A 13,000-nucleotide genomic window follows, 5' to 3' on the forward strand; every position below is an offset into this window, starting at 1 on the left:
TGTTTCAAAACAAGATTATAGACAGAAAATGCTAAAGATCACCAAAATACTATTATAGCTCACCAATGAATTTGGTAAAGTTACAGGATACAAAATTAATATACAGAAATCTGTTGCATTTCTGTGTGCTAACAATGAGCTATCAGAAAGAGAAATTAAGAAAACAATCCCATTTACCATTGCATCATAAAGAATAAAATACCTAGGAATAAATCTAACTAAGGAGTTAAAAGGCCTATACTCTGAAAACTATACAACACTGACAAAGAAATTGAAGATAGCACAGATGAAAGATATATCTTGTTCATGGATTGGAAGAATTAATATTGTTAAAATGATCAAACTAGCCAAGGCAATCTGCAGATTGAATGCAATCCCTATCAAAATACCAACAGAATTTTTCACAGAACTAGAACAAATAATTCTAAAATTTGTATGGAAACACAAAGGTCCTGAATAGCTAAAACAATCTTGAGAAAGAACAAAGCTAGAGGTATCACACTCCCTGATTTTAAACTATACTACAAAGCTACAGTCATCAAACCATTATGGTACTGGCACAAAAACAGACACAAAGACCAATGGAACAGAAAAGAGAACCCAGAAATAAACCCACCCACTTATGGTCAATTAATTTACAACAAAGAAGGCAAGAATATACAATGGGGTAAAGACATCTCTTCAATAAATGGTGCTGGAAAAACTGGACAGCTACATGCAAAAGAATGGAATTAGAACATTTTCTCACACTATATATGAAAAATATATATGAAAAATAAACTCAAATGTATTAAAGACTTAATCTAAGACCAAAAGCCATGAAACTCCTGGAAGAAAATATATGCAGAACACTCTGTGAGATAAATTGTAGCAGTATCCTTTTGGGTCCACCTCCTAAGGCAAAGGAAACAAAAGCAATAATTAACAAATAGGACCTAATTAAACTTAAAAGCTTTTGCACAGCAAAGGAAACCACCATCAACAAAATGAAAAGACAGTCTACCAAATGGGAGAAATTGTTTGCAAATGATATGACCAATAAGAGATTAATATCCAAATATATAAACAGCTCACATAACTCAATATCAAAAAAAAAAACAAAAACAAAAACAGCCCAATTAGAAAATGGGCACAAGGCCTGAATAGACATTTTTCCAAAAAAGATGTACAGGTTGCCTACAGGCACATGAAAAGATGCTCAACATCAGTATTATTAGAGAAATGCAAATCAAAACTACAATGAAATATCACCTCACACCTGTCAGAATGGATATAGTCAAAAAGATCACAAATAACAAATGTCGGCAAGGATTTGGAAAAAAGGGAAACTTTGTATGCTGTTGGTGTTTAATTGGTGCAGCCACCATGGAAAACAGTCTGGAGTTTTCTTTAAAAACTAAAAATAGATCCAGCAATTCCACTACTGGGTATATATCTAAAGAAAATGAAATCACTAATTTAAAAAGATACATGCACCCCATCAATTCATAGAAGCATTATTTACAATTGCCAAGATACGGAAGAAACCTAAGTGTTTATCAACAGATGAATGGATAAAGAAGGTGTGAGATATAAATATAGATATAGCTAAATGGAATATAACTCAGCCATAAAAAAGAATGAAATATTGCCATTTGCAACAACATGAATGGACTTGGATAGTATTATGCTTAGTAAAATAAGTCAGACACAGACAGAGAAGGACAAATACTGTGTGTTATCACTTATATGTGGAATCTAAAAAACAACAGTGTTGGCCAAGGGTTCGGTTTGAGTGTGGGGCGGGGCAGGGAGAGTGATGAATAGGTGGAGCATGGGATTTTCAGAGCAGAGTAACTATTCTGTATGATACTGTAATGGTGGATACTTGACATAGTTGTACAACACAGAATGAATCCTAATGTAAACTATGAGATTTAGTTAGTAATAATGTATCAGTATTGTTTCATCAATTGTAATAAATGTACCCCAGCAATGGAAAATTTTATAATGAAGGGAAAAAAACAAATGAATGGATCTAACAAAACAGAAACAAACTCACAGATATGGAGAATAAACTAGTGGTTACCAGTGAGGAGAGGGAAAAGGGGAGGGGCAATATAGGAGTAGAGGATTAAGGGGTACAGACTACTACATATAAAATAAATAAGCTAAAAGGACATACTGTGCAGCACAAGGAATATAGCCATTATTTTATAATAACTTTAAATGGAATATAATCTATAAAAGTTTTGAATCACTATGTTGTACATCTGAAACTAACATAATATTATAAGTCAACTATACTTCAATTAAAAAATATAAGATTGTAGAGTTGTGAAAGAGTTATAAAAGAAATAAAATGGGCCAAGATGGGTTATTATTGAAGCAGAGTGATGGGTACTTGGGGGTTCATTGTACCATTCTCTCTACTTTTATGCAGATTTTAAGTTTCCATCACAAAAAGTCAAAAGGACAGCCAACCAAGTAGAAATATGAGCAAAAGACACAGATCTGCAATACATAGAAAAATAAATACTAATTGCTATTAAATGCATTTGAAGCATTTGCTATCACTGATAATTAAGGAAATTAAAAATTAATGATGGACTATATTGCAGATTATGTTTTATGCACATAATGAGAAATTTGATACAGCAGCTCCACAGCATACTAGACACCTAGACTTCTATATTTCCCCTCAGCCATCCTTACCTTGTGCTTCTTGCTTGGAGGCCACAGAATGATTGCTCCAGCTTTAACAGTTTTGTTCATTTTTCAGGAAGGATGAAGGAGAAAAGCCTGGAGCCAAAAGGTTTACATCAGCTGAGTCCATCTAATCTCTTTATGGAGTATTCTGTGGACCCTAAACCAACAAGCAGAACTGAGTAAGAAGGCCTTTTCATATGCAAGGGAATCTGGAAAATGTGTTTTGTTTTGTTTTTAAATTGGGCACTTTGAAGCACCCAATAAAACCAGGGTTCTGTTACCAAGAAAAAAGAGGAGAATATACATGGCATAGACAACTAGAAAACTTCACCATATAATCTCAAATTAGTCACTACTATTTTTACTTTATACTTGGTTAGATTCACATATATTTCAGCAGGGTTTTTGTTTCCCTTTATTCACATCGCCTCTTGCATCCCTCTCCTTCCTTCTGGACTTAATTTCTTTCTTCTGATGTACTTTCTTCATTTAGTGGCTCTCTCAGCAATGGTATGCTGTTGAACCCTTTCAAGTGTTTTTTTGCCTTGAAAATATCTTTATCTCACTCTTACTCTTAAATGATCATTTAGCTGGGCATAAAATTCTAAGTTGTTAGTTATTTTTCCTTAGGACCTTGAATATATTATTTTCTTACTGAATATTTGTGAGTAAAGTCTTTATTGGTGTTTGAGTGTCCTTTTCATAAGGCTGAAGTCTTGACTGTTTCCTAAGTTTGCAATTCTCACAAATTTTAGGCTTTAAAACTCATTTGCTTTGCATGTATATTCTTTGCATGTGTTGTGCTTTTGTAGATTTATTTTATAGAAGGGCAAAACTTACCATAAGAAAGTTAGAGGCTTCTGGTTTGACATTTGCTGTTTGGGGGCAGATAATTTGTAAAAGTTGACAGAAAAAAAATCTCATATTCTGATGTGCTCATAAATGGTATTGGTCAATCCACAAGTGTTTCTCAAACACTGACTATGTCCCAAACACTCAACCAAGGAAAAAGAAGGCTTGGATATAATCAGAGCCACCTCCCTGTGCTGTATCACCTGCCAGGTACAGAAGCAAAGGTGATTTAATTTTTGCCTTCTATAAATATAAAAAAAATGATGAAAAGGTGTAGATTCATAAATGCCTCAATGAACAGTAACCTAAATGACCATCTAGTAGCTTGACTTCCTGAGTGCACTACCAGATTATCGTTTACTCTCCTCTAACAAATGGCTATAACCATCCATTTATAATACCTATTTGGAAAACAAGAGAAAGACAAATGTTTTAATATATTCTGATGAGTTGTTTGCAAGCATGTAGGAAAGTCTATCCTTGCAAACAGAGACAATTTTGATATTCAGTTCTCTCATAGAAAGCGGTAACCTGTCCCTAGAAGCAAGTAATGTTTGCAGATGGAAACCTTAGACACCTACCACTTGGCTAGCCAGATGAATTCTGGAGGAAGCAATATGTTGATGTGGGTGTAATGGGACATGTACTATTGCTTGATCAAGACTATGCTTCTGCGGCTGCCTCCCCACATCTGCAAAGATCTTTGTAATAAACCACATTCAGAAACAGCATATGGACATGGTTGAGTGCCTTGTGTGTTGGTTAATGAATAACTTTCTTTTAAATTGGTATGTTGCTGCTCTCACAAGGCTATTTTGATTCTCTTTAGTCTCTCTAAAATTTCAGGGGAAAACTCTCAGTTTCAAAATGCGTATGAACAAGAATAAGCTCATTTTACTACTTGGAATGATCTGTTTGGAACAAAGGAAATCTACAAGTCTGTCTCTCCCCAAAGGTAAGTTCCAAATGAACTCTATAATTACCTTTGTCTGAAGAAACAACCTTTGTTGGCAATGGGTATCACAGTTCCACTCCATATTCCTTTGGGAAAACAGGAGAGGCAAATGTATTTTGGAGATCTAATTGGTTTTCATGTAATTAATTTTGACTTCTCTCCTGCAATCAGCATATTAAGCTGGCTAGAACACTTATGCTTATGGAATACATCTTGGACAAATTACGCTGATCTGGAGAAAAGTGGGATTTTTCACTTATTTGAACACATTATACAATCTCATGCCTTTCATGGAGAAAATTCTGGAAATCATCATAAATGTGGATGGATCTGTAATCTTTTAAAAAGTTATATTGCTGGGAAATAAGAAGCATGTTCACTGTGGTGTATTACATATATATAAGTGATCTTTTTTTCCCTCAAATAACACAAGTTGAGAACAGTTCTTGGCAGGCTTCTCCATAGTCAATTTGTGCCAGCCTCAAGAATCATCATGTTTTCTGTCTTTGCTTCAGTGAGTTCAAAAAATAGTAAATTTTGTGTCTAAGGAATTTATGATTCATTCAACTGAAACGGCTAGAAAATAGAGCTTTTGATTCAATGTCATACCTGCACTGAGCTCAGAACCAAAAGACAGTGTTACATGCACATTTTGCCATTAATTAGCTGTGCATCTCTTTGATTCTTCATTTTCCTTTCTATAATGTGGAGGTTGTAGTGCTTGATCCACAGGCAGAGAATGGGGATTAAATGAGAAGTTACTTGAAAGAGCTTTGCATATGTTGACATAATCTAAATAGCTATGCTTTCAAGGATATGTTCTTAAGAAAAGTCATTTGTTCATCCTTCCAACTTTTCTAATTGTCTACTGTATGCTAGGAATTGTGCTAAACCTTGGAGATACAGAGATTAATAAGATATAGGGTTTTTTTCCTTCAAGTAGGTCATAGTACAATGAAGGAGACAAACAGACTATTATTACAATACTGCATGACAAAAACTATACAAGGGGAGAGAAAAGGGGTACTACAGAGGAGAGACACTTAACACAATCTGAGAAAATTAAGGAAGATTTCTCAGTTGAGCTGATTTCCAAGCTGAAGAATAGCGATTGAAAGATTCAACTAGGTAAAATTAGGTGATTATGAGGCAAGGCATCTAGTACCTCCTAGAAAACATGTAGAAAAGAATGACTTGCTGTAGAGACAGAAGATGGGCCATCCTTGACTTACCAGGCAGTTGTATACATCTTAATGTAGCCCATCTCTTAGCTGAGAAATCAGAAATAAAATAAATAACAACAACAACAACAACAAACAGAAAAAGCAGAACAAATTTTGAGAATAAATAAGTAAATGCAACTTTTTCCAAGATAAAGTCTTCTCCATGAAAAGAAACAAGTCCTTTCTTCCATTACCTGGCAACCCATGTATCCTACCACCACTCTGCTATGTGAATCAGCACACTGTCTTCTCTCCCCTCCACTATCACTGTACAACCTGCTACTTTCCACCCTCATAGAGAAATAATCCAGTATCTGACTGTGTGCCAAGCACCATAGCCCATGGTCTCAGACTTAGTCTCCTGCATGGAACAGAGGAAAAGTTGTAAACACAATTACAATTTAAGGCAGACTATAGTATCATCTATTCAACCAATTAACTGAGCAACTTGTATGTATCAGAAGCTGTGCTAGATATTGTAGATACAGATATTTCAAGATTAAGTTTGTATCTCTGAGGCACTCACAGTCTAATGAGGTTGAAAGGCATGCAAATAACCACAATGGCATGTGATCAAAGTCATAGAAGTACAGAGTGCTAGGAGGAGCCTCTAGGGGCCAGATCGCTCAGAATCAAAAGGCATTTGCATTTGTGCTAACCCAGTGAAGATCTGATCTTCATATCAGAGAAGCACATCTCTTTATGATATGCATGTTCTATGTGAAAACGCTGAGCAGTCCCTTGTACTGCAAATCACAGCAAACCCCACAATTACAAAGCCATTTTGTAATATTTCTGCATGCTCCATGTCTTACAGTTTTTTCTTGCTCAGAAGAGTTTCCTATACCCCTCAGTCCTAGGAGCTATGGAATCACTAAGTTGGGTTTTTTTTTCCCCTAGCTCCCACTTGTGGGCAGAGTCTGATGACACGGCCTTGGAATTACCTTAATACTTTCAGTCGCATTGTTGGGGGAAGCCAAGTGGAAAGGGGTTCCTACCCTTGGCAGGTGAGTCTCAGGGAACATTCTCTGGAGGGTGGATTATGAGTTGTCTCAGGATTGGATCTCTCAGGATTGGATCTCTCCCATGCTACTTACTCATCATTATGCTCCATTCTGCTTAGCTCATGACCAGAGCTTTCATGAGTGTGTACAGGGATCCAAGACCCTCATGATGTGCATCAGTTGAGTTCTAGAAGAGGTGTGTTCAGAATAGTTAACGTTTACTATTATTGGCTTGCTCTAAAAGTTGGAAATGCCATCCCAAACTTTCAGTTCCTAAGACAAAACCCCACTTTAAATGTACCACTTAAGAAATACTTTTCTGATTCAGCAAAAGTATTTACAATATACTTACCTTGTTGTAGTTAAAGATAATGAGGGTAGTCAAAAATGTCATATCCATAGATCTACTCTATGTTTGGGATGTAAGCTTTGTACCCATACCATAGGACCCCTCAGGGAACAATCAAGAGTATTGACTCCTTAGTAAGTAATGTCCTCTAAGAATTCTGTCTCAAACTAATTTCCTGGTTCTCCCATGCCATAGAATTGCCTTTGTGCTTCTGCCCCTAGCCTGTGGTGCTCATATTTATCATCTTTGAAACTCTCCCAATTTTCTTTACCCTGGAAGCCATGTTGTATTCTTGCCTCTTCATTTTGTAAGTAGAGCAGTAGCTTTTTATTTCTACTTCTCTTGAGTCAGTCAGTATACTAACTTTTAGATCAGTGGATATTTAGTAATGGTTGGTTGATTGAGTTTGTGTTCAGTGGGTTGATGGAATGGCTGAATCATTGTCACTTAACTGATAAATTAGTTACTTGGTTGAAAAGTTGATTGATCAATTTCTTACTTGGTCAGTTGGTTGTCTAGTCAATTCAGAAGCCCATATTCAGGTCATAGTCAGGGATGACTCATTGCCTTTTACTTACTTGTGTTTTATTCTATTCTTAGCCTTTTCTCTATATTAATTTTTCATTCCTCATTGAACAATTTTTAGTCTAAAAGGAGACAATTCTAATAAGTTACTTTTTGCTCTAATTCCAACAATGGAATTGAAAGTATTTATCTGTACCCTCTAAGTCATGTTGAAATCAAACCAAATATTATGAACAAGATAAATCAAAGACAGAAACTACATTGAAGAGGCAGATTAAAAATAAGCTTGAAGAAGTTGTAGAAGTCAAATAGTTAAAAGAGTATGAGAAAGTTGTAAATCCAGACTATTTCTCTAAGAGGCTTGGAGGAATTGGAACACATTTTGAGAAATTCCCTTAGCCCTCTCCTTGCCTTTATCCCAAACTTCTTCATCTGGACTCTGCTGTATCTTATGCTTCTTTTTCTTTCTCTTTATTCACAGATATTATTCATATTGTTAGAGCAACAGTCTGAGTCGACAGTATCATATAAATAAATAAATATCCACAATATTTACCACCAATGTTACTAAAACCTCATAGCCAGTCATCTCAAGTTAACTTCCTATCCCACAGACCGCAGGTGGGAATGTTCTGGTTCCAGCATTGCTCTTCTTTCTGAGCTGTAGTATGATTACTTTTACCACTTCACAGTCCATGAGTTCTGATGTTTATGAGTAGATATCTAGCTATATATTTTTGGAATGTACTCAGTCTCTAGGTTTTGGGGGATCCCAGGGAATTAACTTGCACCCACTTAAGGTCTTTGCAATTCAGGTATCTCTGAAACAAAGGCAGAAGCATGTCTGTGGTGGGACCATCATCTCGCCACAGTGGGTGATTACGGCTGCTCACTGCGTTGCAAACAGGTAGGGAAGACCTAGCCCATGGATGAAGGTCAGATTACCCTTCTTCTCCCTTGGAATCAGCTGTAATAACTATCAAAACATGGAGTTGGTGTGATCTGTGCTTTAGTGGGGGAACATCTTAATTGTATAATACAAGTAGGGCTCAATGACATTGTCAGAGAGTACTTAACTTGGTAGAAAACGTACATTCCTTATAGGAGTGAATACTTTGTTTACTTAAAATTGACTGGAAGTTAATAAGGAATAGTATTCAAGTGAGGAAAAAATCATCACAAAGATATATTTGTGAATGTTCTCTCCTAGTTTTCTTAAATTTCAGTGAAAAAAGCATCCAGTTCATTTTGCATCTTAATAAATAGATAAAAGAAAACAAAGAGACACCAGGAAAACATGAAGAAGGCTCCTGTGTCCTCTTTCCCAGTGATCCTGCCTCTCTAAGCTTCACTCTGACAACTTCCATCTTTTATCCATTTTCTTGTGTGCTCCAAATGTTCTAATGTTGTCAATGCTCTTGCTGTTCATAAGGCTGCAATCAAGATTATGTCCCCATATTTGCCCTCTTTCATTTCAAGTCTACAAACATCTCCTGGGTATTCACTTGGTGCTTGACGCTAGTGGGAAACAAGATGCAAAGATGACTAAGACATAATTCCTGCTCCCAGCGAGTTGATAGTCTAAAGAAGAGTCCCCTGATAATTTCACTGCAATGTGGCAAATGGTTAGGATAGAGAGATGTTATGTACTAGGTTAGGTACTTAATATAGCCAAAACCTAGGGAAGTGTGCCAAGGGAAATTGATATCCTCTCCAATTTTGTATAAAATCATCACTTCTAGATCCACAGAGATAGTCCAAAGCTCTTAATCTATCTCAGTGCATCCTATCAAATTCCTTTCAGATAACTACTGCAGGTAGAAGGGGAATAAAAGAGTCTTTCCCATATTATGCTTGGTCTCCAAATCACAAACAGAAAGGAAGTAGGAAAAGATCCCACTTCTCATTGTTGTATGAAGTCCCAGAGCCCTCAGTGTGCATGCCTTCTGGGACATCGGAGTTATGGTGCTATTATGTCTTTCATGGCATGCACTATGCATTAGATTTCTGACATTAAAGCAGCATACTAAGTGGGAATCACAGAGAATTCCCAAAGGATCTCACGGATATTGAGGCCAGGCCAACCATCTGGGGGAGCTGAATACAGCTTTAGACCCCTGAATTACAATGTATATACACCATTAGACATTTAACAAGTAACATTACAAAACATTCAATTTATCATATCATTGGCTCCATATGCAGTCACTCTTTACTAGCCCCCTATTCCCATTGAGAACCTCTGCTTTTGAAATCATTCTTACTTTCTCTGTTCAGCAGTTTTAAACCCTACATTATCTATTCATGTCACTTTGAAGAGGCCAGTGTATCAACCATTACAACTGTACTCTGAGGTTCAATGAAATCCATCCCTTTTACTGTTTCCTCCTCATAGAAATATTGTATCAACTTTGAATGTTACTGCTGGAGAACATGACTTGAGCTATACAGAGCCAGGAGAGCAAACCCTCACCATTGAAACCATCATCATACACCCATATTTCTCCACCAAGAAACCAATGGATTATGATATTGCTCTTTTGAAGATGGCTGGAGGTTTCCATTTTGGTAAACATTTGAAGCTCACTCTGAGTTTTCTACCCCCTGTTCTCCATAACTTCTGTTCCATAGCACATTTCCTGCAGTTTAAGTTACGTAGCATACGCTCAAGAGTTCTAGATCATGGACTTTCTGGAATCTAGGGTGCGGGTTCCCCTACCTGAAACCTTCTTTGCTTGTGGTTTTAGATGTAGGATTATGTGGAGTCAAGAGAAGGGCTTTCTTTGTTTGACAAGTGACCCCATGAGGTGCCAGACAGAGATACTACAACTCTTACAAGGTCCTTGGGGAACCATCTAGAAGCCAACTGGGGAGCGGCTTATGGTGTCCTCTCCTCCATGGATGAGACAAGCCCTGCCTTGGTCTTTTCTTCAGACCAGTTTGTGGGGCCCATATGTCTTCCAGAGCCAGGGGAACGATTTGAGCCTGGATTTATTTGTACAACCGTGGGCTGGGGCCGCTTGACTGAAGGTAAGAACCTCTATGCTCTACTCTTCATCAAATATCAGAACTTTCTGGGGGGCGGCAGTAATCAGAAAATAGAATTTTTCATCTGTTTTTTAAAAAACAATTGCGTAAACATTTTTAAAAATAGGGAATATCACATTGCATGTAGAATTTCAGTTCCTTCCAAAAGACACATACCTTGGGCATCTTTAGCTGGGGGAAGGGTGAAAGAATGCCTTGCTGGGGCTCTCATTTCTGTGTTTTCCAGACGGCCTCATCTCGCAAGTCTTGCAGGAAGTGAATCTGCCCATTTTGACCAAAGATGAATGTATTACAGCTCTGTTGACCCTACAGAAACCCATCAGTGGTCAGACCTTTCTCTGCACAGGTTTCCCAGATGGAGGAAAGGATGCCTGTCAGGTAGGCAGGAGCGGTCGGGCTGACAGGTTCCAGGCAGGGCTTCCCTCAGTTTTGTCATCAGATAAGAGGCTGGAAAGAAAGCTGTAGGTGAGACTGGACTCTGGAAAGAAGGATCAGGAGTAACAGAGGAGGTCAAGTCGAAATACAGGGACAATTTAAACAGCTTGTGTTTACCAGGAACTGTGAATTCAGCAGAGGTCTTCCGCTTTTTCTGAAAGATCGAGTAACAGAGAGAACGCCAACAGTGAACTCAGGGTTCTCCATCCCTGAAAGATAGGTGGCTCTTTCCTTCTTGGAGATTTCCAGTTTGTGTACAATAGGAGCTTTTCTCTCCCTCCTTCCCTCCTGCTGTCCAAGACCCGAGGTCAGTTTTACTACTGGACAAGACTTCTCTGAGTCCATAGGATGAGACAGGAGACAGAAATAATACTGATGTCTGTTAAAAGCTTAGGATGGGGAAGAAGGAGATGGACGTGATACGCTCCAATGGTATCTGAAGATCTGATGTAAATTGTGCTAGCCTGTTCTCCCAGGTCCCTGAGTCCAAGTTATTAGAAGTGAAGAAATTCATTGATTCTCGTCTAGCATTTCTGTAGGGGGAAAAAGTGAGCCACAGACACCAACAGTGATGGTAACAGAGATCTTTTCCCCCTACAGGGAGACTCAGGAGGATCCCTTATGTGCCGGAATAAGAAAGGGGCTTGGACTTTGGCTGGTGTGACTTCTTGGGGTTTGGGCTGTGGTCGAGGCTGGAGAAACAATCTGCAGAAAGATGATAAAGGATCCCCTGGGATCTTCACAGATCTTACTAAAGTACTTCCCTGGATCCTCAAACACATCCAAATCGGTAATCAAGCCAGCACATAAGATCAAGAAGCTAGGGCCAGAGAGCATCAGCAGAGTCTAGGCAAGTCAGGGCCACTGTGCACACATGCCCTACTGTTCGTAGTGTCTCACATAAGGATTGCAGTATTTACTGAGTCTAAAACAAGGCTAAACCATGATGTGTGATACAGCATACAGATATTCAATGAAACATGAATGCATCCATTCTAGACTGTGTCAAATTTCTCTTTAATTGAAACTGTCTCAGCTGGTGATATGTTCTCACCATTTACTTCTTTTTTTATTGAAACATAGTTGATTTACAATGTTGTGTTAGTCTCTGGTGTACAGCATGGTGATTCAGTTATACATACACATACACACATACACATATGTATTCTTTTTCATCATAGTTTACTACAGGATATTGAATACAGTTACCTGTGCTGTACAGTAGGACCTTGTTTAACCACTTACTTCTCAACTGTGCTAGCAAGATTCAGCAAGCTAGAGCATAGACCAGTTGTTATCAATCAAGGGAAACTTTTGCCTCTCAGGGGGCAATGGCTGGAGACATTTTCAGTTGTTACAACAGGGGACAGGGTGCCACTGGCATCTCGGGGGTAGGGGCCATGGATGCTGCTAAGCATCCTACAGTATATAGGAAAGCCTCCCCCCAACCCCCAGCAAAGAATGATTCAGCCCAAAATGTTAGCAGTGCCCTAGTTGAGAAGGCCTGGCATAGATCCAGGCACTGTGAGTCTGAAAAGGCCAGGGTCTGTGTACACCCTTCTACTAGATGACCAGTGAGTTAACTGAAACTTCGTTTTTGCCTCCAAATCTAGCTTAATTGTTTTCTTAGCTGATGGCTTCTGATCTCAATGGTGTCTTCTATTCTTTCCCAAAGGAGTTAATTCAAATTAGTTCAGGAAGTACTTGGGTTTGTCTTTAAGTATATGGTATACTAGCAGGTACCTGAGTCCTCAGTTCAACTTGTAGCTATACCAGCAACTCTTCTGTGTTTGTGGGTGAGTAACTCCGTCTCCAGCCTCCGTTTTCATGAAAAATTAAAAGGGTAGACCAGATGACCTCTTCTTGCTTTGTGTAACCTCCAGCTAATCAGCCCATTTAATAAAGAGAATGAAACCATCTT

General features: G+C 38.1%; 1 protein-coding gene across 1 annotated transcript in view; it reads left to right on the forward strand.

The window, feature by feature from the left end:
- The window catches only part of OVCH2 (ovochymase 2), a 54,239-nt gene that overhangs the window by 32,245 nt on the left and 8,994 nt on the right, over window positions 1–13,000 (forward strand). Inside the window, exons 2-9 of the mRNA XM_032489105.1 lie at window positions 2,762–2,867; window positions 4,387–4,495; window positions 6,619–6,725; window positions 8,412–8,503; window positions 9,992–10,164; window positions 10,561–10,626; window positions 10,871–11,022; window positions 11,680–11,869. Of these exons, the coding sequence (XP_032344996.1) occupies window positions 4,408–4,495; window positions 6,619–6,725; window positions 8,412–8,503; window positions 9,992–10,164; window positions 10,561–10,626; window positions 10,871–11,022; window positions 11,680–11,869 (868 nt within the window). The 5' untranslated portion in view covers window positions 2,762–2,867; window positions 4,387–4,407. The remainder of the gene's footprint in view (window positions 1–2,761; window positions 2,868–4,386; window positions 4,496–6,618; window positions 6,726–8,411; window positions 8,504–9,991; window positions 10,165–10,560; window positions 10,627–10,870; window positions 11,023–11,679; window positions 11,870–13,000) is intronic.

This window comes from Camelus ferus, chromosome 10 (assembly GCF_009834535.1).
Source record: "Camelus ferus isolate YT-003-E chromosome 10, BCGSAC_Cfer_1.0, whole genome shotgun sequence".
NCBI lineage: Eukaryota > Metazoa > Chordata > Mammalia > Artiodactyla > Camelidae > Camelus > Camelus ferus.